This window comes from Mugil cephalus, chromosome 5 (genome assembly GCF_022458985.1).
Source record: "Mugil cephalus isolate CIBA_MC_2020 chromosome 5, CIBA_Mcephalus_1.1, whole genome shotgun sequence".
Lineage (NCBI taxonomy): Eukaryota > Metazoa > Chordata > Actinopteri > Mugiliformes > Mugilidae > Mugil > Mugil cephalus.
Genome location: NC_061774.1, coordinates 1,240,270 through 1,265,839, shown reverse-complemented (window position 1 = coordinate 1,265,839; position 25,570 = coordinate 1,240,270). Strand labels below are relative to the sequence as shown.

Sequence of the window (25,570 nt, the reverse complement as noted above, 5' to 3'; positions counted from 1 at the left end):
TAACATGTCAGTGTACTGCAGCCAGCTCTGTCACTGTGTGACATTAACAGATGTTAGTGTCACACTCACGCAATAACATGAGAGCAATTTGCAGGTTAGTGAATGATTTTAGCATCATAACTGAATAAGTTCTTGAATGAAGTAACAACGCCATCATGTTTCCATTGAAATCTCATTTACTTAAAATGAGGAACCACAACAGTAAGGCAGAATACTGCAACATTCAATAAAAAGCATGCATAAAACAAACCACACAGGTCCAAACAACACAAACCTACTTCTCCAACACAAACATAGAACATTTCAAACTACATATTAGGGCAAACAACAATGTTTTTTTTTATATAATATATAAACACAAACAAACTCAAGAGTTGCTGGAGTGTTCACGGTTCACAGCGCAAACTGGCTGTTGAACACCTTCTGCAGGACCTCCTGGGCTGTAGCCTTCTCAGCCTCCTCTACTATGGTGTCGAGGCTGGGTCCCGGCAAGATCATGACCTGTCCAGTGAAGGGTGATGTGATCCCAGGGATGTTCACCTTATAGGTATAGTAGAGGAATCCATCTGGCCCAATGTGGCTGTAGTGCAGCTCAAAGGACGGCTGACCGACCCCAGTCACCTCACATGCCCTACGGAGGAGCGTCAAAGGGGACACTTCAATCCCTGGAGGGGCCCGGTGGGAGGAGGAACTAGGAGGATGGGATTTGGTGGCAATGGGTCCTCCTACAGCTCTGCAGAAACCTGGGGAGTTGGAGGGAGCGACAGCTAGGTGTGGAGGCAGGACTGAGGGCAGGAGCTTCAAGGCATGGCGTGGGGGCTTTGGGGGCGATGGTAGGCCCATTGGGAATGTCCGAGTAGGCCATGGCTTATCAGGGATCACCAGCTCTGATGAATGCCACTTGACAGAAATGGTTAACCCATATTGCTTCCTAAATGCTGGAGAAAGATTAGAAGTTTCTGCAACATGTTAAAATTATTTTCTCATTAACCACTAAACAACAACAAAATATCTCCAAGAGGTGAGTTCTATGAACTGCTTACCATATTTCATGTATGTAAACACATACTTGGCCAATAAAGCTGATTGTGATTCTGATAATATAAGACAGGACTTTGGTTTGGCTTAGACTTTGAATGAAGATGAACTGAAACACAGCGTCAATATGTCCAGGCTAGACTGACACATAAAGCAGACCAAGCTGCTACACCATAAAGTGTAACACTGTCCCTCAAGAGAAGCTCTCTTACCTTCCACCAGCATCTTCTTGGCTATAGAAGCAAAATAGTGGGATGAGAAGCCCACTATAGCAGTTGTCCCCTCTATGCCTGGCCCAGTCTTCAGGGCCACTCTCTCCACCCCCTCTGCCAGCAAACGCAGCACCTTGGAGAATAAGTTACAAACAATGTTTTTGTACTTTGAGCAGTAACAGAGCGGTTCTCATTGTATGAGGTCATTTTCACCATTCAAGGTCACAGAAATGAGAATCTTATGTCATCTGCCCAGAGATTTAACTTCTGTTTAATTTAAACTTTACTCCAACAAAAGTTGCCTCCACAAGTAAGTAGATCCATCGGTCACATTAGAAATGGGACAGTGGGACACCTGCTGATCAAAGATCTATCTGATCTACATCTTTGATCATTTAGGTGATTACTCAGACATTGTGGATCTCAAACTGCCAGTCAAACAATCTGGGAGACGTTCAGTCAAAGCAATATTGGGGGCTTGAGTTGGGATTTTTTTTGTATACTGTCTGTCTTTATTAGTTTTCACACATATCGCCTAATGGAGTCACTTTAATCTACAACATGCAACCTGTTCTACAGATATACAGAGAGCAGATGGTCTTGTTATGTTTTTGCTCTTTTGAGAATGAAGGAATGTTTTGTTTCCCCGTCAGCTAAATAATAAATACCTTTAGCAGGTCCTCTTGCTTGGTGGTAGTTGGTAGAGCTCCGAGAGAGAGGTGTCTCTTCTCCACGCTGCGGTTGACACTGAGGCAGGCGCCAGGCTCTATCATGTAGCCGTGCAGTAGGTGGATAGCCTGGGTAGCTATAGCAGAGGAGCCATATTTGGCGTAGGCAAAGCCACGGTTTTGGCCGCTGAAGTTCATCATAAGTCGAAACTCCCAGAGCGGCCCCACAGAGCTGAACAGAGGGATGAGTTGGTCCTCATACGTATCCCTTGGGATGTGGCTGATGAAGACTTCACAGCGAGCTCCTGGGATGGGGCCATCCCACACTGACCATGTGAATGGAGAAGAGAAGAGGTTGGATGATTATTTGCTCGAGTGAAATATAATGATAGTAAAAGCAAAGAAAATGACTCCAATGTGCTGCATTACTGCCAATTGGCTGCTCACCAACATTCCAGAGGTAATCTGCATATAGTCACAACCATGGAGGATGTTTTCTTAGGATAGAGCATGCCATTTGCCACCACATGAGCAGAATTTGCAGTTTGTAACATGCCATTCATATTTCTTATGGGGTTGTGTTTCAGCTGATACAAAGACAAAAATACAGTTGCACACAACTGGACAAGTCCTACAACCACCTGTTTCTAACAAGCTGAACACTCAGATGATGTGTATGACCATCAGCACATGAGGCCCACCTAAATGATTTAACTGGCCTAGCAGATCTTTACCGAAGCATAATCAGGTCCAAATGGAGAGACTTCAGACCAACTTTTCAGCCTCAAATATCTGTAGGCAGGGACATTGTACTGGTTCTAATGCTATACCTTTTAATTGTTTGCACTTTGAATGGTAGGACAGAAAAATATAATATGAAGTTATCAGCGAGTCCATCATACTGAGACACTCAACTGGCATTGTTTTTTAATCTTTAGACATTTACTGATGACTTTTAACAGATGTGTTTTCCAACATCTGCAGCCAACTAAAGAAACAGGTGTTTTAAGTTTTATACTGTTGTTGACTCTTGAGACTATAAAGGTCAGAGTGTTCTGATGGAGTGCAGTTAGAGTTTTGGGGCTGATGTTAAATCTGAAATATTTCTTTAGTTTTCATAACCATAACAGAAACCCACTTAATTTCTTTGGTAGACCTCAAGAACATACCTGTTTAAGTGAGTAACATTGAATAAGCATTGTAATCACAGCCTTTCACAGTGCATTCAGAATGATAATAGTAGCTTCATTTTCCTGACTGACCACAACACTGAGAAGAATTTAACCATTGGCCTCATTGTGTTAAGAGGTTAAGAGTTGTAGGATCCCCAATGTTTAATGGAAGAATGGCAACCATTCCCTGTCCTAAAAATGTTAATTAATATTTTCATGTCTTAGTACAATTGTAGAGCACAATCTGCAAAGTCTTTCTCACCCTCAGGTGGTCCTCCATACTTCCTCTGACCATTGACTTGAATTAGCTTAGTGTTGGTGGTTGTCAGCCAGGTTTCTAGGGCCACCACCCGCTCAAGGTTCAGCATCTGTAATGGAAACAAAGTTGGAACATCTCTGTGACAGCATTTTTGCAACAAACAAAACACATAAAAGTGCTACATTTTCAGGAAAAATGGATCACAGACAGTGAATCACTGGAGGGGAAACTAATTCCACTTAAAAGTAGGTTTCAGGGCTAAGTTTATCCCAAAAGTCCTCAGTCTACTGTTACAAATCAGTCCAGTTGTTGACTGCAGTGTGCCAACAATAATCAACAACAATATTCATCGGAACATAAGTGTCTGACTTGTTGGACCAAACACCATTCAGCTACTTCAGAACCCCTGGACAATTTTGGCACTATACACATATACTTATAGTTATAGACTGAACACTTACGTGCATTGACTTTTATGATTAATATACCTGGGATCTTCTCTTGATTCCATGCAGATCCTTTAAGTACAAGTGTCTGCTATCTACAAGTTCCTTCGCTGTTGGCCTTTGTGACTTTCTTCAATGATCATTCAAAGTGCAAACCGACCACAAGTGGACGGTTCAAATAAAGTGCCTTCCAGCAGACCGAACCTCTGACCTCTCTGCTCTGAGGCCTAACTTCAACAGGTGCTATTTTGCACACTAATCATTTAATAGCATATTATACATACCCGTCTTTTCTGATAATGCTGTAATTCAATTTAAACATATGATACCATCAGTATTTACTTCAGTGCCAATGCAGCAAAGGACAGCTACACTACCAAATTTTTACTCATGCACAGGTCGATTATCTTTTAAGTAGCAATGTAGCTGCTCTGCGTACAACACTTACTGGAAGGAAAGGCTGCTAATCAGAGAAGACTAACTACACTGACTGGACAGGAGGGTAAGGCAATTATCAAAGTAACCATATATTTGAAAACAGGACAAATGCTATGTTGTGTGTTTAATTTCTGGTACACGGAAGAAAACAGTTCAACAGTGTCTGAGGCTTTATTTATTTATTTTCTAATCAGCTACAAGTGGGGACCAATCAAGCGTCGTGCAAATAAAAAAACAAGAAAACTCCCAAACAAAGTTGAACAAAGGCGAGCATTAGCGCGAAAGGCAAGGCCATCACGAAGACACTTCCTGGCCTACAATGTAGCCAGCCATGCGCGCGTTTGTAACAACTAATTAACTTGTTGTGACGGACGCCATTACTGCTGCTGCCTAAATTGGACCGCTTTTTAATTTTCCTTCAGAGGGCCCACTCCCGTCGACTTTTCAACCTGTACGCTTACATATCAACTCGCCAAGAGTTTACGGTAGCAAAAGGTTACCTGGAGTTGCTTGATGTCTATCATCTCCATCGAGGTTGCTGTTGTGCTCGCATAGGCAGCGATACCGATAGTGGTCGCACCTGGAGCCGGGGCACCAATCAGCTACCTGGCAACGCTGAGGCGTTTCGGGCATTTCTTTTTCAACGTTTTCTATTTTTCTAATTTTACTTTTACTTAATTATGTATTGAAATTAAATTATATTACTTTGTCTTTAATTTATCATTCATGTCATGTGCATGGGTTTTATAAAATAAAATAAAATGATATGATTTGTGAGGTTGTTTTTTATTACTTATTTGTTTTTAATTTAATCATATTTCTTTGTTTTTAGATGACCTTTTTTTGAAGTCAACATGGGTTAAAATAAAAACAAACAATGGTTTGTCTGATAATAATATCGATTTGACGTTAATGTTAGTTAATGTAAAGTGCACCACAAAACAAGCACTAGTGGCGTCGTTAGGTCTGTTTTAGGGGGGCTGGAGCCCCCCTAAAATATTGTTAAGCCCCCCTAAATAGTTTGGTGTTGTTTTATTTTTTATAAAATAATGCCGACAAATTCAATATAAATCTGACCCCCTGCCTGCACTGAGGATCTACGAACAAGACGTGCGTCAGCTCTTTCAAAGACAGAGGATCAGGAAGGCTCTAGGACCCAATGGTCTGTCTCTGAAAGTCTGCGCTGACCAATTGGCTCCTGTCTTCACCCAGATCTTCAACAGCTCCCTGGAGTTGTGTGAGGTTCCTTCCGGCCTCAAACGCTCCACCATCATCCCGGTCCCCAAGAAGTCTCCTATCACAGGATTAAATGACTACAGACCAGTTGCCCTGACGTCTGTGGTCATGAAATCCTTTGAACAACTGATGTTGGCCCACCTGAAGGACATAACCGACCCCTGCTAGACACCCTGCAGTTTGCCTATAGGGCAAACAGATCGTGGATGATGCAGTCAGCATGACTCTGCACTACTATGCACGGGTTCTGTTTGTGGACTTCAGCCCAGCGTTCAACACCATCGTCCCTGAGCTTCTCCACCACAAGCTGTCCCAGCTCACTGTGCCCCCCTCCACCTGTAAGTGGATCACTAGATCCCTGACTGACAGGAGGCAGCAGGTGAGACTGGGAAGTTTCACATCTAGCACCTGGACTCTCAGCACTGGGGCCCCCCAGGGGAGTGTTCTCTCCCCACTGCTCTTCTCCCTCTACACTAATGACTGCATCTCTGGGAACCCCTCTGTGAAACTCCTCAAGTTTGCATATGACACCATCGTCACTGGACTCATCCAGGACGGGGACGAGTCTGCATACAGAGAGGAAGTGGATCAGCTGGTTCTCTGGTGCAGTCAGAACCACCTGGAGCTAAACCCGCTCAAGACTCAGAAAAAAACAAATTATTGCCTTAATCGGGCTATAACAGGAGTTCTCATTATCCAATTGAGACACCCAGATAATGGTAAATGGTCTTGCTCTTATATAGCACTTTTCTACCTACTCAAAGGTACTCAAAGCGCTTTTACAGTCAGAGACACATCCACCCACTCGCTCACACAAGCACACACACATTTACACACCAACTGGGGGTTCAGTTGCTCCCAGCAACTGTGTCTTGCTCAAGACACTTCGGCATATGGCACACTCAGGGGATCGAACCGCTAACTTCGGTTCATGGACAACCCACTCTACCAATTGAGCCATAGCCGCCATAATGCAATTGGAATTTGAGTTTTCATTGGATAATGCGTGTGCGCATACACCCCAACAACCACTGCGCTTGGGTGTGACCCTGGAACAAAAACGCCCAAGAAAGCTGATCGCAGAAGAAGAAAAAGAGAAACTGAGCCCGCTAGAAGAACCGTCTAGAATCACCAGAAGTAGTGCGAACATTATGTACGAGATTAAAAAATGTGCTATTATCCGTCTGGTTGTTGTTTGAAATGCCGGTCTGCCGCATGAACGACTCTTGTTTGCCATATGGCGTATAGGTCAACCGGAAATCGGGCCGTATTAAGATGGTATTATCCCGCTGAAAAAACACGTGTCGCCACCTAGTGTGAAAGATGTGAACAGTTATTCAATCGAATAACTGTATTCCTTTTACTCTTCTTGTGCTGCATATAAACTGGGACAGGGACTGTAGTCAGAAAGTCGAATTTTGAGCATAGCTCGATTAGGCTCTGCATGTAAATGCACTGACTGTAGAGATGACTGTGTACTTTAGGAAGAAACCCCCATCCACCTCTCCCCTTACCATCCTAAACAGGATTGTCCCCACCGTGGACTCATTCAGGTTCCTAGGGTCCACAATCTCATCGGACCTGAAGTGGACCTCCCACATTGACATTGTTAGGAAGAAGCCTAAGCCTAAGCCTCCCCTGTCCTTAAAGCCTAGTGACGTCCCTGTGTCTCACTATGGGTTTTCTGCGGGTAACCTCCAAAGACATGCTCGTATGTCAATTGCTGTCAGTGTGAGTGTGAATCGTTGTCTCTGTGTTAGCCCTGTTATAGACTGTCCAGGGTGTACCCCGCCTCTCACCCGATGATAGCTGGGATAGGCTCCAGCAACCCCCACGACCCTAGTGAGGACAAGTTGTAATATATGAAGAATTCCACAAGATGTCAGTGTTGCATTGTGTCTGTTTTCACTTTAGGGAGACCCAAGGTACTACAGACTGAAGCGCAATTGACACAGAATAAAGGTTAAAGATAAATGAGCTCTCTAGCCATTAACTATCTCCAGCTGCATGGGCTGAATAAAACGAACCTAAGAATATTTATGTAAGTGTTCAGTTTCTTCCGTTTTTATTATTATTATTATTATTATTATTATTATTATTATTATTATTATTATTATTATTACTGTTGTGGTAAAATGTGATACATTCAACAACTTGTGATAACACTCAAACATCACTTGCTTCTGAAGGTGTGAAATGAAATATAAACATGCTTGAAAGGCTACACAAAGATCTAAACGAGTCCAGTGTGCGATGTCCAAAGTCTGAAATTGCAGTGTGTAGAAACCCCCATCTAACTGCAGAGTTCTGACTCAGGAGCAGTGAAGCACCGTTCCACTACAGCACTGATGCACAAGAAGGCCTACTTGGAAGAGTCACCCCAAGGAAACCTAAAACGTGTTTTAGGTTTTGCCAGTTTTGTCAGTTTGATTAATTGTAGGCTTTGTTCATTGTGTCATTGTATTCTGCATTTGGTTGGTGCAAAAAGTATCATATCTATGTTGAGAGCATCACAAGAGTCTGATCATTTGTTGTTGTGTTATTTATTAAGTTATTCATAATTTTGTCAGAAATGGCTGAAGTGGGAGTGAAAATGGCAATACCAGTCTTCCCTAGCCCAAGTTAACATATTTACAGATAAGTCCTACTTTTGTCAGAACAATATCAATAGCTCTGAGAAACTAGTTGTGTGGGCCACAGTGTTGTGGGGCCATGCTTCCTTGCGGGACTTGAAAACTTAATGAAGGTTAAAACATGTTAAGACTTAGGTTTGTGTATGTGTCTGTGTGTGTGTGTGTGTGTGCCCATAATTAGATCATAACATGTTTATGACGAAGATGCTTGACGGAAGAGGGAGACACAGGGGGAAATCTCCAGTTTTGTTGGACTGAGTACAGTCAGATGAGAAGCTGAACTAAGCTTCATCACTGTAGAACATGGATGGGTTCAGCTTTGATCCAGGACAGGCTGAGACACTTTTCTTGCTTCGTAGTCAGAGATAATCATGTTTTAACATGTATTTACACCTATCCGATTACAGTGGGAGGTGATGAGATTATATGTGGGCAATTGACCGAAATACAAATAAATATCCTTGAATTTGTTAAGGGAATTAAGGAAGAAGACATCGCAGAATTAATTTCACAATAATACCTGTTATTATTATAAATGTAATCCAGTGATAGGTGTCTGTACATCCATAGTACATCACAAACAGGAATTGGTAGATTTAAAAGCATAATTTTTATTGTTTTCTATAAACAAAAAGGACAACAGTACTTATAACAGTATGTAGCTGGCATAGTTTTATATCATATATATGTTTACATATACAGTATCAGAGCTATATTTTTTCTTGTTTAGCCCAATTTTGTAGGCAAAGCTGCTAAAGAGCTGTTTCTAAGTCAATTCCAAGACTCTGATGTTTCACTGTCATAGTTTACATCAAATCCTGTATATGTAAGTTTGACACAAAACATACAGCTCGCATAAGAATCATACTATATATACTGTAATCTATGTTGGCAAAACAGTGCCTTGTACTTTGACCTATTTGCTCACATCCATCATTGTCCCTAGTGGAAAATTTGATTATTGTTAATAAAATGTATGGTGCTATTCTAACTCAGGTAATACAGAAAAACCAGTCAATAGTTGTGAGTGGGCCTAGGTGCCGCAGGGCAAGTGATCAAGTGTAATTGCCATCTGTCTATTTATTTTAGACTATCATATACCTGTTTGTATAAGATTAGGAGAAAACTTAACATCAAATGTCGGACTTAACGGCATTTCAGCCATGTGTCAGTCAGTGCTGTCTTTCGGTGTCCACGTGTGGTGAGAGTGAGTGCTATCAGAGTGTCTGCACTGAGAGAGGAAGATCTCATGCTGTTCAGTCAACTCCCCGTCACATCTGCACATCAAGGCTCCACACTGCTCCTGTAGCCGGGCTTCGGCTGGTAAAAAAAAAAAAAAAAAAAAAAAAAAATCAGTTTACCCATGTCTCAAATGTTTTATTCAGTAAGAACCGTCTGTGCCTGACAGTTAGTGCATGTGGCTATGTGTGTGTACAAGATACAAGGGGACAAGGGTCTACAACAGATTCTTAAATACAAGTAGAATTTTCCGAACAATCAAATATAATGATTTTATTTTGGTATTTAGTAGAGGCTCCACAACCCACAATGATCCTCACTGAACATCACGGTGCTCAGATGACGTGTATAACTATGTTGCTGTTCTTTTCTGTCCATAACCACATAAGGCCTGTTAAAGTGATCTGAGCAAAATATTCTTATATTCAATCAAATGATCTTGTATTAAGAAAAAAAATAAATCTGCGAATAGGTTAAGCTTTTTTTTTGCTCCACAAAAATTCTTAAAATAAGCACAAAGTTATTGAAATAGTGTAGCTTTATCCAGACTACATGAGCAGGGTTCACCTCCCATACAGCAAAAACAGTAACTAAACATTTTATCTGCTGATCAGTCGTAATTTTAGGCCACTTCTCAGTCCTGAACCATTTCAGCTGTGAGATGTTGGTGGGTTTCCTCACATAAACAGTTTGCTTAAAGCCCTTCCACAACATGTCTATTGGATTGAGGTCAGGACTTTGACTTGGTCATTCCAAAGCATTCATTTTGTTCTTCTTTAACCATTCTTTTGTAGAACCACTTTATGTTCCTGAGGTTGTTGTCTTGCTTCACAGCCCAGTTTCTCTTAAGATTCAGCTCATGGACATATGACCTGACATTTACTGTTTCTGTTTCTGGTATTATTCATTGGTTCGTTGGTCCATTAAGCCTTAATCAGACAAGTTACCATGATGGTAGCTTCTGTATGCATCACAAATAGCGAAAATACCTCTCAAGTGAAGTTGATAAGCATGCGATTTTCACCAAGCTAATCAGCAAAAATCACCCTGTTATGTTTGAAAGCCCCACCGCCAATAAAGGGAACTTCCATTAATATAATGCCACTGCACCTTTGGTTAGATTCTCCCTTATTGTCCCAAAATATCCATTGAAAATCCATGTCCCCAGCCTGTCATAAGATTTTCGTATAAACATTTAAAATCTTCTAAGTGCGCTTTTCATCCTTGTTTTTCCTTAGATCCTATCACTCTATCTCTTTATCTTTGTCTTTTCTGACAACTGAGCTTTCTCTTTGATGGAGGTGCACAGTTGTTGTTCCACCATTCACTATTTCATCACTTGGGAAAAGCTAAACAGTTACTGGATACAACAAAAAGCACTGCCCTCTTTTTGTTCAGGGAACTTACTTGAACCTTTATTTTACCGGCAGATTTTGTACCCATTGGTAGATAGAAGAGGCTGATAATGAGGCTTATAGGAAACCACTTTTCCGTGATGGTAGGAGGGGTTTATTTGGGTGGGGATTTACGTTATGTCATAAATGGCTACATAATATTTTTTTAAATTTCAACTGCGTAATGCTTCACAGACATCTTGTACTAGACGAATGCATAATTTGCTTTTACTTGCCAATATTAGCCTCCTTTAGCTGTTTGACAGTTTCCACACTGAAACATTTTTTTTCATTTCATTAGCAGTCACAACAGATATTATTTGCCACAGAGAAGTAGGTAAGTGTATTCTGATTAAAAAAAAAAAACATGGACACATTACGTGGCCTTGAAGAGCCAGCAGGGATAGGAAATACTGTGACTTAACACTCCCATGGGACCACTTGTGCACAGCTTAGATGACTGTGGATAGGAGTGTTTACATACTGTAGATTCTGTTTCTCTGTGTGTAATGAATCTGCAGTGTGTTTCAACAGCTATTCAAAAATATTTATTAGGTATAGTAATGGGAGAATTAATTACTGTTTACAGGGGAGAGTCCTTCAGTGGTGAAAAGTGATTACATTTGCACTGTGACTGGACTGGACTTAAGTACAGTTTTGAGGCACCTGTGCCACGTTTATCTTCTTCTACACTTACTACACTACTTTGGTAGATTTTCTGGACTGGTTGGTTACTTACTAGTTGGACTTAGGCAATTATACTATTAGCCTAACGATATACTGTACGTCACTGATCAGTAGTAAATCAGAGTTCTAACAGCTGCAAACAATCACTGCTATTACAAATACAACTTATCAAGGTACAACATGAATCCTACAAAGCCACGACAACAGGTTGAGGGGAGATGTAATTGGTCACTAAGATCGAGTGAAACACCTCCTGAAAGTCTGTTAGAACATGTACAACAATCCCTACCCTACTATCACTGAAACCAAACAAGCAGATATTTTTTATCTTTACACATGAAGACCATGAGAAATGAAGATAAGGGATCACCACCACAGCTCCTCGGGGGCCATGACCACCACAGGCCGAGGACCCGGGGTTTTTGTAAAGGGGTGATCAAGAAAGTAATTAGTCATACTTAAAGCTTGAAATGCATTATTACCAATGAACATATTTTTGTGCAACAGATAAACATTTAAAATACAAACTTAATAAATAAAGAACTTAATGTAAAATTAAAAATGTGTAACTATTCTTGTAGTGGGCACACTGAGAACATATTAAAGAAGAAATAAAAACATTTGCAAACTAACTTTTTTTAAATTGTTAATTAATCAAATAAGAAAAATGTGCACAACATTATTCCTTCCCCCAATAGTCTTGGATTCATCTAAGTCACTGAGTTACTTATTTTTCCAAGTGTACTCTTTGTTACTCCTTGCAGCCCTGAGTAACTCTCTATCTTTCCATGTGCAGTGGTAAAACTCTGAACAGGACTACTCAAAGTTGAGAGAGATCAGGAGCTCACTCCTCATAACCATGCAGCACTTTTACCGTACATTAAATAAATAATAATTCAATATATATATAAGATGATTTTATATATATATAAATAAGAGTTCATTCGAAAAATCAACATCCTAAACAACTGATCAAACCACAACAGTCTTCTAAAGTAGGCTATGCTCATGTATGTGACATCTTCTGGCAAAAGCCAAACCAGATAAGAAATTGAATCAATCATAGCATCATGTATCAGTCTCAACACTGTATCAGTCTCAACAGATGATTGGGGTACGAAAAACTGAAAATTCTGACTCGAAACTCAGATATTCCTTCTGAGTTCAAATGGAAAGCACCAAGAGGACCGAAACAGGGGTCTTGAGCAGATCCCGACTGATCCGAGTCATACAGTCAATCATCCCGCCATGACAATTGTGTGGGCCTTAGTTTTTCCTGTGTTTTATTTTATGTTGGTAAATTAAGTGTTGGTGCGTGAAGCAGTTAACGGTAAGTCTACATGCAGAAATACATCGCTTCACTTTTTCCACATTTTGTAGTTGTACAATGTCAAAATGAAAAAGATTTACATATACATAAGTAATAATAATAATAACAATAATAATAATAATAATAATAATAATGCGTTGATTTTCATTTCGAAGTAATTTTCCATTAGATGCTCAAAGCGCTTACAACTTAATTCATTATTCATTCGCTTTCACAGTCTTTTTGAACATGATGCACAAGCTTGGTACACCTATCTTTAGGAAGTTTTGCCTATTCCTCTTTGCACCACCTTCTCAAGCTCCTTCAGGTTGGATGGGAAGCATCAATGCACAGCCATTTTTTAGATCTCTCCAGTGATGATCAATCGGATTCAAGTCTTGGCTCTGGCTGGGCCACTTAGGGACATCCACAGAGTTGTCCTGAAGCCTTGACTGTGTGCTTAGATCAAGAGCACTCTGTAGCAGGTTTTTGTCTCTGTACATTGCTGCATTCATCTTTCCTTCTATCATGACTAGTCTCCCAGTTCATGACACTGAAAAACATCCGCAAAGCATGATGCTGAGACCACCATGCTTCATTGTTGAGGTGGTATTGGCCTGGTGATGAGCAGTGCAGTGGCGTCATTAGAAAATATTCTTAAGCCCCCCTAAATAGTTTGATGTTGTTTAAAACTTTTTTATTTCAAATTCAATATAAAGCGGCATATAACCTTTCATCAAGGACTTAAATGTGATCATAAATCTGTCAGTTTCCCTTCACTTCGTAGTGTACAGTAGAGCAAGCCCCTTTAGTGCGTCCTTATCCAATCGACTCATAATGTAATTCAAGTAATTAAATAATAATTTTCAGGGCTTGAAACTGCAGCTGCTTCAGTCGCGTGTGTAATCTGTGCAACTTCAAAATATTTGAAAGCAAACAATTGTGTGGTGAGCGAAAATCACACCAGAAAACCAGGCACTCCCCCCGTCCTTAAAGCCTAGTGATGTCCCTGGAGCAATGCCTGGTCTTCTCCAAGCATGGCAGTTTTCACACCAAAGAATTAAGTCTTTGTCACGTCAGACCAGAGAATTATGTTTGCCATGGTCTGAGAGACCTTCAGGTGACTTTTGGCAAACTCTAGACGGTGTATCATGAACCTTTTACTAAGGAATGGCTTCCGTCTGGCCACTCTACACTACAAGCCTGATTGGTGGATTGCTGCAGAGATGGTTGTCCTTCTGGAAGGTTCTCCTCTCTCCACAGAGGAATGCTGGAGTTCCGAGAGTGGGACCATCGGATTCTTGGTGACTTCCCTGACTAGGGCTCTTCTCCTCCAAACGCTCAGTTTAGATAACACAGTCTGGGATGATTTTAATATCCATCATACATTTTATTCATAATCCCTATCCATTTGATGCTAGTAATCACCATTTCCATATACAGTCCAGTTGTTTCCTCGCAGGCAGGCGTTGTAGAGCTTTATGGACTGTGGGACAAACAACCTTCTCAACCTGTTTGTGGAGCATGACAAAGACAGCAGCCTGTTGTGGCAACCTGAATGAGCTTCTCTGCCTGACCAAGGTGTCGTTTGTTGGGTCATGAGCTGTTCCAAGCCTTCTGCATACTTTCTTCTTCCCATCATTCAGTATCATATTCAGTATCCCATCGTACAGATTTATCTTAGTTTCATCTGACCAAAGAATGCTTTTCCAGAATTGGGCTGATGACTTTTGACGCTTTTTGACAATGTTAATCTGGCCTTTCTGAGGCCTTGTGGTGAACCCTCTGTATTTTCTCTTACAAAGTCTTCGGTTTATTGTCAGCTTAGATACTGATAGACCAACTTCCTAGAGAGTGTTTGGTTCCTTGAAAAAGAGGCAGCTACATATTAAAGAGCCTTAATTCCTAAACCCTTCCTCCAATTTGAAAGTAAATACCCACAAATGATATTTGAGAGTCTGCACTCTGAAACCCATATTGATTATATAACTGTATCTTTAACATATTTTGATAAACAGCTAATATAACAAAACTTGTGTCAGTGTCTGAATATATGCGGACCTAACTGTGGAGGCCTGAACCACCTCCTCTCCAATGGTTACAGGCTACAAGTGGGGCCTGGACCTGCGGAAATCCACTGCCATGTCCTTGGTTTTAGCTATATTGATGAGAAGATGGTTCAACTTCCACCATGAGACAAAGTTGTTCGCAATTGTCCACAGTTGCAGTGTAATCTGAGAATTTCTACAAGACATGACTCTGTGTTGTGTTACAGGACTTTTTTTGAGGAAGCCAAGTGAGATAAAAACCTATACCTATAGGTTTTTAGGGGGTGGGGGACATAAAAGCCTATGTTGCAGTAAGGTACCATTTCATTTAATGGAATGAGCTATTAGAGCGCCCAGTTTCCTTCATGTAAAACAGTTTTTTACTTCATCACTGCGCTTGCTAATTCTGCTAACGAAATGTCAACACAAACTTGCTAATCCCGCATTAGTTCATTCAATGGCTTGATGATGACTGTACTATGTTGGAGGCCAAGAGAAGGCCAAGAGAAGCAAAAGGGTGGATGACTTCCCTTGGCACAGTCTTGGAGAATCACAGGTGAGCAGTGAATAGAAAGAGAAATCTTCCTATTAAAAGGGAGTTTTCCTTGCCACCGTCGCCCTCAGGCTTGCTCTGGAGGTTGCAGGCTGGTTTTTGTAAAGCGTCTTGAGACAATTTGTATTGTTATTGGCGCTATATAAATAAAATTGAATTTAACGGAAATAAGTCAGATAAAAAAGAGAGGAAGCATAGCTTCCCTTGGCCTCTGGGAGAAAATGCCACTGGGTGTTTGTAATCGGCTCGATATATGTATCTATGACAGAATTTCATCTTGTTTCTCCTGCTCTTCTTTTCTGTCTATCTTCTCAGCAGATGGGTCCCTCCATATGAGCTGGGTTTCTTCCTGTTAAAGGGAGTTTTTCCTTGCCACCGTCGCCCTCAGGCTTGCTCTGGAGGTTTAAGAATATTTTTTGTAAAGTGTCTCAATTTGTATTGTTATTGGAGCAATATGAATAAAGTTGAATTGAATTGAAATTAATTATAACTTAAACAGGCATTAAAATAAGATTTCTCTTAAAATAAACAATCAATCATCAATACCCACCATTACTGAATGAAAATCAACGACAATCAAAACAACACTCATGTTCTTTGTGTCTGATAACAAAAAGAAAAAAAATGCAACATGTGTGCTATTACAGCATCTATCTGACATTTAAAATAATGGTTATCTGATGCAGCAGAAATCTGACTGAACTGTACACTACTCAGGGACTTCCTTTTTGCCTAATTTGATTAAGTATTTTGTTTGTTTGTTTTGGAATTTATCTCTGGAGAAAATCCTAGGAATGAGAGAGTCCCAGGATCTGCCAAGATGACCTTTCAACTTGGTTTTATGACCTATGGGTCTCTTGGGAGAGAGAAGTCACTCTCATCTTTCCTTGGAGACATACATCCTGTATAAGACGTTTACAGGAGTCACTTGGTAAATTTCATATCCCTCTGAAACCAGTCTGACTCATGCATCATTTTAATCTTTAATTTCAAGGAACAAAAATTATAGCCTACTAGCAACTAAAATCAGCAATTTTTCATTCTTTACTAAGCTTTGTTTACTACTATACTAATGGGGAAGATTCTCATTTGCTCAATGAGATTATTTCAAATCACTACTCAAAAAGCCTAAGCAAAAAATGTGAGTAGTAAAGTTAGTAAATAGTAATAGTTAGTAAATAGCAACTTCACAGGAGGCTTTTCACTCCCACGTGCTTCCAAACCATACCTTTACAGTAGCACCTGCATCACTCTGCCCTGGAGTGGAAAAGTTGATCACCTAATTCAGTCAGCTGTTGGACAAACATCTGGCGCTAGCAGCGTTCCAGGTAGTGTCAGCTTACTGGGGATATGCATAAAGCTGGAACAAATCCCGGTAGGTCGAAGTGAAAGAAAGCTGGGTTACATTTAAAATAAATTATTTATTTTTAATGAAAAATATCTTAATTATTTAACAAAAGTGAAAAGGTAGCTTCTTATTGGGAGCTGGCATGAGATAAATAAAGTCTGAATATATCTAAGTAATTTGTTTATTATTTTCACAACTTCAACAAAACAGTATTCTTGTGGTATTAGAATTATATATCCTTTCAATGAAAACAGATTTTCAAGTAACATTTGTTTTTTCACTCAAATGATGATCAATTGCAAATTAATACTGGAAAAGTGGTACCCTAAAACATTTACTCATAGGTATTAAACATCATTAAGAAATGCTTAATGACTATATTTTTTAGGCCCTATATTCTTCTAGTGAAATACTCAAATGCCTGTATGAAACACCATTCATTTCTGAGTGCTTTTACTTTAAATCTTTAGGTACACTTTGCTGATGATACTAAACACTAAATTATATAATCGATTGATCTAAGCGCTGCTGTAATATACAGAAGTTTTTGTAGTGGCACTTTGACTAATATTTCTTCCACAACTGAAACCCAGACAAAGTGCAGTGAGCTGTACTCAAGCCCAGGAGCTGGCTGCCAGTCATTATTGTGTGTGTGTGGGGATGTAGCACTGGCATTGCTCTGAAGGTTTACGGATCAACTCGCTCCCCTTTGCTGTCTCATTTGGAAGGGGTTGGGCGGTGGTTTGGGGTGTAAGGCTGGGGTGTGTGGTTAGGTACAGCTCGCTGAAGTTGCGCGTTCAGAAATGAAAAATAAACAAAAACACTGATGTCTTTTATGGATTTTTTTTAGGATAATGCCTTCACTGCAGGATGTGGTCTGCTTGGCTCATTGTACCAAAAAAGAGGGAGAGTTGCAGATGAGAGGGAAGAGGAGGGAGGGGAATGGAGAGAGTGAGAGAGTTAATCTATGAGATGGGGGACGGTATTTTAGAAAGTTGACAGAGAGGAACTTAGATAGAAAGATAAACGAGAAGATGAAGACAAGGGAGGGGCAACAAGAAGGAACGGAAGGGAGGGGGGTATTGAGTTGAGGAATACGGTGTTTTCTCCTGTCATGTCTGTCTTGTTGTTGTTGTGTTCCCAGCAGAGGAGTTTATCTGAAGTATCTAGATAAGTGAATTACTGTAGCCTATCTCCACGCAGTAGATAAGCAGCCTGGGCTGCTTTCAGGACTATCAGATCTACATCAAGGTTTCAGGGCACTTTTATTGACCATCTGAGGGTCCCCATGGAGTTAATACAGGGGTTGAATCTGCGTGGCTGTGTGTGGTATTTATTTCCTGCTCTTTTCAGATCGTTGCTAAGTTACTCTAGGTTCGCATCAACACTTTTTTATTGCCATGAGCGAGCACACACACACTCACACACTGACAAGCACACAAGACCATTGTATGTTGGCCTTGTAATTTCCCACTAGAGGTGGGTGAGTGTTTGTTAGCTGATGAGTGGATGTGGCATCCTTGAGAACGTATGTCTGGCCTTTTGAATTTTTCTGGCCTTGAGGCTTAAAAACGCTGTGCGGACTGAGTGATAGAAATGGGTTTGACCATTTACTTAAAGAGGTGAACCTTCATCCAGAGCTTGCTCTTTAGTTTGTGATATTAGTCTCCATCTTTAATGTGAAACTCTGTGCTCTTTGTAGCACGGTGCTCAGCAATCTTAGTATAATGTATCAACTCCACGGCTCTATCGAACTCATACACACAGAGGTTATTCTTAGTGTTGCGGATCTTTGAAAGGCCTGACTCACCCTAATTACACACACACACACACACACACACACACACACACACACACACACACACACACACACACACACACACACACACACACACACACTGAGTTGATTGTATTAATTCAGACTCTGTGATATCTTTTTCTGCCTCAACCTCACTGCAAAGGGCTTTAATAAAATTTGATTCATGCTGTTGAAAGTAAAGAAAAATGACATTTAAAAAGACTTCTTTGAAAAATGTTGGTAGTGTGTCTTGTGGACTATTATTGTGATTCTTAAAATACAATATAATTATAATAATAATAATGATGATAAAACATTACTGCCCTTAAAATTGTTTATACTTAGCTCTCTACTGTCTGTCCGTGTTTGTTTCTTGTGTCAGGAGCAATATTTTAAATGAATCTTGTTGTTTCTCTGGGTGTGTAAGTAAGCAGTTATTTGCTAACACATTGAGTATTGACAATAGGCACAGTGAGGTTGCATGTCATTATTAACAATATCACAAACTCAACAAAAAATTTAAAACAACATTTGTGATGCTGAATTAAAATAACTAAATTTTGCGGTTTTAAATAGGCCAACACATAAAACTACATAAGAGTCTGTGCTAGTTACTTCTAATTGACTTTAGGTTTCAGAAGTACTGGTTTTGTTGCTTTCACTCTACAGTATTGACCCTTTTCACATGACGTCAAGTGATATATGAATGCCATGATGGGCTGCAGAAGAACAGTGGACGACAAATTTAAAACATGCAGGCACATTATAGATCAGGAAATTTCGTGTTAGAGCAAACATTCCATCCTTCTTCAAAGACACCTATGGTTTCAGTTGGTTTCCCATGGTTTCCAAATGCCAGCTAGATGACAAGACTGTGTAATCGATTTGAGTTTGATGCATCCATTATGTTATGGCAGCAGCGGCTAGCTAATGAACAACTATAATGCTAACATTATAGGTATGTCTTACATTTGCCATCATGATAAGATGACTAGATTTCTGAAATTAAATCTGCAGACATTTACAGCTCGGTTATCAAGATTAAATGAAGAAACAGGGACAATTATGGTTTCATTTATTCTGACATATTTAAACATTAAACTGCTATGTCTGTAATGTCAATAGCAGTGCAACTGGCTACCATAATAGTTGTAGTCTGCATAAAATATTTTGTTTTCTCATTCATAAAACGCTAATATTGGAAACTTTTTTGGGGACAGCTTCAGCTGGGGGACAGGTCATCCAAAACGGCAACTGTCCCCAGAAATCGGGCAGACTGGACAGTTAGTCAGGTCCGTTGGAAGAAGGTAAGGTTCAGTAGCTAATCCTGTTATCGCTATCTTCTCCAAATCTCACTCTTCGTGCCATCCTACAAGGTAACTCACTTCACAGCATTATTATATTTGTTTTTGTTGTTGGCTTTAGAATTTCCTGGTCTATCTTTCTCTTTCTGCCATCCATCATGGCGCCGTCACCTTTGTCATGTGATAATTGTGATGTGTCTGAAAAGGGTCAATAACTAGCTTAGCTTAGCTTTCAGTTAGTTGCTAGCTGAAGTGGAGTCCCTGCATTTAGTTGCATACCAGTTTGCTTCTTTGTTTTCTTAAAAAATCCCATGTCTAAGTTAAAAGATATGAAAACAAGTTCTGGCATTTAGCCAAGTTTTGATCAAATGTGTAGAATGAATAAACCAAAGGAGAAAACAGTAAATCATATGTCTGCACAGGTAACACACGTGATAAAAGTCACTGAGCATTATCTATGCCAGACAGAAGAATATCAAATTTCTTCAAACTTGTGTATATTTTATCTTTTGATGTCACAAACAGCTGGAATAAAAGATTGCAAAACAAAGTAAAACAAAATAAAAAAGAGAGAGAGAGAGAGAATATTACTGTTGTTTGTGCAGGAAGTTACTTTGTTACAGTTCACTGACTTATAACGAGAAACGGCTAAAAATACAAGAAGCACTTCTCACTTTCTCCTCTATCAGAATGTATCCCACATGCATATGTGTTATCACTGCAACCAAAATACCTTGCATAATTATACAGATTGCTCATTCACATTGTCTAGGTCGTTTTCCTGAAGTATTCCTGGTGTGACTGTTGCCAGCTTTCAGTCTAAAAGAATCGAGTTTAATGTGCAAAGGTGTTGCCTATACTCCTTACATCAAGTCACTTTAGTAATGTGATGAAAGTCTGGATCTGGTAGTGGCCGAGGCTCCATTCAGACCTTACAATAACATTGTCCTGTACAATCACCAGTGGCCAGCTTAATGTACAATATTAAACACACCCAGGATTGACCAAGGATTCATTTGAGTGATCTAATGTCAGAACACATTTGGAGTTGACTGTGCGTGATTCCTCAATCAGTCAGTCAGTGTCTTTTTTACCTTTTCCTCTGGATATTTTACTTCACCACTGCAGTGAAATCACAGTGCGTATAGTCATCCAGGGTTGCAATTATAATCTGATCTTTGTATTTGGGCTTTATAATAACTGATATCAGGGCAGAGATCAATATATAAATAATGAGACAGTCGCAGTTATAATGTTCAACTGCATCCCAAATGTTGCTTTTGTTTATTTGCATATAGAGCAGGAAACTGAGATTGGATCTCAAGTGCTGCCTGGGGATGTATCTGAAGATGCATTTTAATACTACGTATAACCACAGTTACCTACACCTGGCCAGTTGCAATGGGATTACCCAAGTCACATGAAAGGTCTCAATGGGGCAAGAGCTGGCATGTCTCTAGTGTATCTAACCCTCTCATACTCTTACCTTCTCTGTCAGAAGCATTTCTCCCCAACTGTGAGTCGTGGAAAGTTTATGGGGTTAGCTCATCCTCATCATCCTCCTCCTCCTCCTCCTCCTCCTCAGTATCATTGTCATCTTTACTTATGCATATATGTTATATCTTCTACTGACAGGATGTGAAAAGTTTCATGAGCATCTCATGTCATCTTCCTCAGAGTCAAATTAGTTTGTGAAAATCTGTCAGTCTGTCGCTAAGAAGTGTCAGCTGCTTAGTGACAGCAGACCCTGTGCCGCGGGGCCTTGTCTGACACACACACCCTTGTGCAAACACACACATGTATACATGGCAAAACCTCCAGAAATACTCATTATGTGCCATATATGTACGTGTATATGTGTGTGTGTATGTGCACATGTATGTGCACATGCTTGTAATGCTTGTAATGTATCCCCCCCCCCCCCCCCCCCCCACCCCCACCCCCCCCACACACACACACACAAACCCCTCCCCACACACACACACCACCACCACCATCACACACACACAGCTGTCCTCTCTTGCCTAAACATCAGCAGGGGTGATCTGTCTTCCCAAGTCTCACCTGAGGGTGAGCTGCGAGCGCTGGCAATCTGTCAGCTGTCACTCTCCATCACTTTTCAAACCCCATTCCCCTCTGATACACACGTGCCACAGCCTGGCTGCAACAACTCTTTAAAGACTTTGAAATGAACTTAAGGCATCTGACAGCAGTTCAACAGCTGCTCGGTAATGAAGGGACCTTGATGTTGGGAGGTCCTGCCCTGTTTACTCTCCATCCTTATTCCCTACACCACACCTTCCTCGTCCCACTTCTTTATTCTGTAATTATTTTGTCCTTTTATAAAGTCAAAACTCTTATGCTGTATGAAATTGTGGGTGTCTGAATGATTTCACTGAGTCAGCTGAGTTGCAGTTGAGAACATTACTAATAACACAATCGTCATGGACTTTAATTTACAGTTATTATAAGGCCTAAGTAAATAAATTATTTTTTATCATGATTTCAATTCCAAATTATAATTTAATACATTTCGAAAAGTGTCTTGGATCTAGGACTTAAGAAGTTAAATAAGTGATGCTATCCCATGTTACCTTTGGCTCCTAATAATCCTTTGATCAATTTTTTTTTTTTTTTTTTTTTGATGTTTAATGAGCAGGGACAAATGCATCAAACATTATTTCATATAAATACAAAACAGATGTCATGTATATATATATCTTATTTGCAACCCCATCCCTGGTTAGGCCTTTACTAAAACTTCCAGAACAAAGTTAAATATGAATACAAAACAAAGACAAAATATAAATGAAACAGAAGGACAGAAAACTAAAATAATACAAGTACAATATGTTAAAGGCATTGTTCACATGTTTGCTTCAGTTTCAGCCATTGCTTGTTAAGGTTAATTACCTCGAGGTCTGTCAATGTTTTGATTTCAGGTGGTAATTTGTTCCAGAGTTTTGTACCTATTATCGTTAAGGATTACTGTCCAAATGTTGTTCTGCGCTTTACTGTTCAACAGTTACTGCTTGTTGCATCCCTAGTTCTAATTCCAGCATTTTGTTTATGTACCAGCTGGCAGAGTATTTCTGAGGCAAGGTTGTTCACATACTGATATCTTGATAATTTGGCAATGCCATTTTACAGATATTTGATCCATTACTTTCAGTGCCTGTTTATATTGTGAGCTAATGGATGCAAGTGCTGTCCGCTTAGCTTGGCCCCAGGTAGTTATACAGTATGATAAATGAGAAAATATAATGGCATACATGAACTGTTGTGCTGCCTTAAGGGCTATGTATTGTCTAATTAGATGAAAGCAGTTTAAACTGCTTTTGACTGTTTTGAACAGCCTCTTCATATGTCAATCAAACTTCAATTGAGAATGTACCTGATCTTTTTCCATCTCATTAATATTTATTCCAGGATTTTCATTGGGCTTTCCTCTAAGGGTGCACTCACACTAGCCAACTGTTCCACGGCAAAGTTCACCTCTTCCAACCGTACCGTGCCAGGGAAGTGTGCCGTACTCACATACAGTTGCGCTCTCACTAGCCACAGAACCCAGACTTTAGGGGTAAAGCATGACACTGTTGCCTAGTATGAGTGCACCCTCAGTCAAAAAGCACATCGCCACTGCCTCGTTGTAATTGAAAGTCAGATCAATGAGTCAATCAATTTATTTGTAAAGCACATTTAAAAACAACCGAGGTTGACCAAAGTGCTGTTCAAAAATTGTAAAAGTGAAAAAAAAAACTAAAACAGCAACCAACAACAAATCCAGCAATAAAACAAAGATCAAGAAGACTGAAAAGCTAAGATAAAAAAGTAGGTCTTCATTTAAAAGAGTCAATGGAGGCGGCTGACAGAGGGGGGGATGCTGTTCCACAATCTGGGGGCAACGACCGCGAAGGCACGGTCATCCCAGAGCGTGGTTCAAAGCGTTCAAAGGTCTTGGTCAACCAACCTGAGGGGCCTGGAGGGGGAGTAAGGAGTTAGAAGTTCTGACAGGTAGGTGGGGGCTGCTCCATTCTGGGATTTATATACAAATAAAATCAATTTGAAATTTAACTGGCAGCCAGTGGAGGGGGGCAAGGACAAGGGTGATGTGGTCTCTCTTTCGAGACACGGTCAGGGGTCTGGCTGCAGCGCTTTGAGTTAGTTGTTCTGAGGGCTTTTTGCAGATACATATACAATTGTGTTGTCTGCATACATTTGGCATTTAGCTCTTTTGCAGCTGCTGGGTAAATTATTAACATATAAACTAAAAAGCAAGGGGCCCAAAATTGAACCTTGTGGAACTGCCATTTCACATGTATGGGTAGTTGACAGGGTGGAATCTAACCCACTGTTCCGTTTGCTCAAGATAACATTGAAACCAAACCAAATGTAAGATTTTTGTTTGTTTGTGTTTTTTTCAAACAAAGTATGAAGTCATTTTTCTTTATTGACATATTTGCATTTGAAATTTCTACAAATCATTTTAAGGTTGCCATCTTTGTTTATGCTATTACTAGGGTTACATGTACTATTCTTCTCTGCCCTGAGGTTAATGAAACAAGTTCATTGACAATGTCTTTCTGCTCTGTATAGATAAAAGAGATGGGCTGTCAAAAATCTCAAAATGTGGTTTCTCACTGTCTTTCTTACTCATTTCTGTAATTGTTCTCTTCTTGCATAAGTGGAACATGTTTCAAAAGATGATTTACTCATTTATTCACTAACAGTTTACTCTGTGGATTTACTTTGAGAAGAGGCATTAAAGGGTTGAAGTGTTTCTTTCACAAGTACCTAGAGGGATATAGATGGAGTGCCATCATTAATTCTCAAACTTAGAGTGACACTCAACACTTGACATTTTCAACTATTAAAAGCTAACGTTAGTGATGAATCATTTTTCCTTTATTGATCCCTCATGGGCTCATGGAGGAATCGTTTCTCTGCATTTAACTCATCAATTTGTTCACACTGCAGTGTGTATACTTAGAGCAAAGGACTGCAGTTATGGGGCATTTACAGAGTCAACAACAAACCTTGTCCAAGCACTTTGTTCTCAGTAAGTTAACTCAGAATCTATTAAACTCTTCCTCTCTACTATCAGTAGTGTGCTAGCTAGCTGTCACATCCTTTGGTGACATGCTTGCATTGGTGTAGTGGCTATTCTGGCATACCAGTTTATTTTTCTGTTTTTATTTTGTGAAGCACTTTATGTTGCATATGTTGCATGTCTTATTGTATGAAAAGTGTTGTATAAATAAACTTAGTAAGTTTGATTGATTGCTAAGTAATACCCCATACACATATATATATAGAGAGACAGAGTTTCTCTTCTATTTCATATTTTTTTAATTGTTCAATTCCTGATTCAATATTTATGCATATTGTAGCAAAAAAATACTCGTATGTGTGAATATAATAATAAGGATGATTTTGATTCTAAAATGAGGGAGATGGTCACAGGGCACAATATAAACTGGGTAACCAGGTTACCAGGTAACCAAATAGACTGACTCACTGAGCTCACAGAGGTCACCCAGGATCTTCAAATATTTTCAAAATACATATTATGCTAACACCATTTTCTATTTTAGTTTACTAGATAATACTATATATTTTATTTTAATTTGATTTTAATCAATTTTATTTATCTTTCTTTTTACATGTGGTTTTTGACAGTGTTTTTTATGTTCAACTAAGCCTCTGTGACCAAACAATTTCCCTTGTGGGTCATTAAAATCTATCTAAGTCTAAGTCTAAAATAGTTAATAGTTGCTGTGTGTAAAGC

At 39.8% G+C, this 25,570-nt stretch overlaps 1 protein-coding gene across 2 annotated transcripts; it reads right to left on the bottom strand.

The window, feature by feature from the left end:
* Positions 1-158: 158 nt before the first annotated feature.
* On the bottom strand, positions 159-4,853 carry dnd1 (DND microRNA-mediated repression inhibitor 1). 2 transcript variants are annotated; one of them, XM_047585641.1, is made up of 5 exons: positions 4,734-4,853; positions 3,353-3,458; positions 1,919-2,244; positions 1,251-1,383; positions 159-959 (listed from the first exon to the last, which is right to left on the bottom strand). In XM_047585641.1, exons 1-5 carry the CDS (start codon positions 4,761-4,763, stop codon positions 394-396), a joined length of 1,161 nt encoding a protein of 386 aa, XP_047441597.1. In that variant the 5' UTR covers positions 4,764-4,853; the 3' UTR covers positions 159-393. The 2 variants fall into 2 exon arrangements, with proteins under 2 accessions (XP_047441597.1, XP_047441598.1); XM_047585642.1 differs by having other exon boundaries at positions 159-938.
* Positions 4,854-25,570: the final 20,717 nt, after the last annotated feature.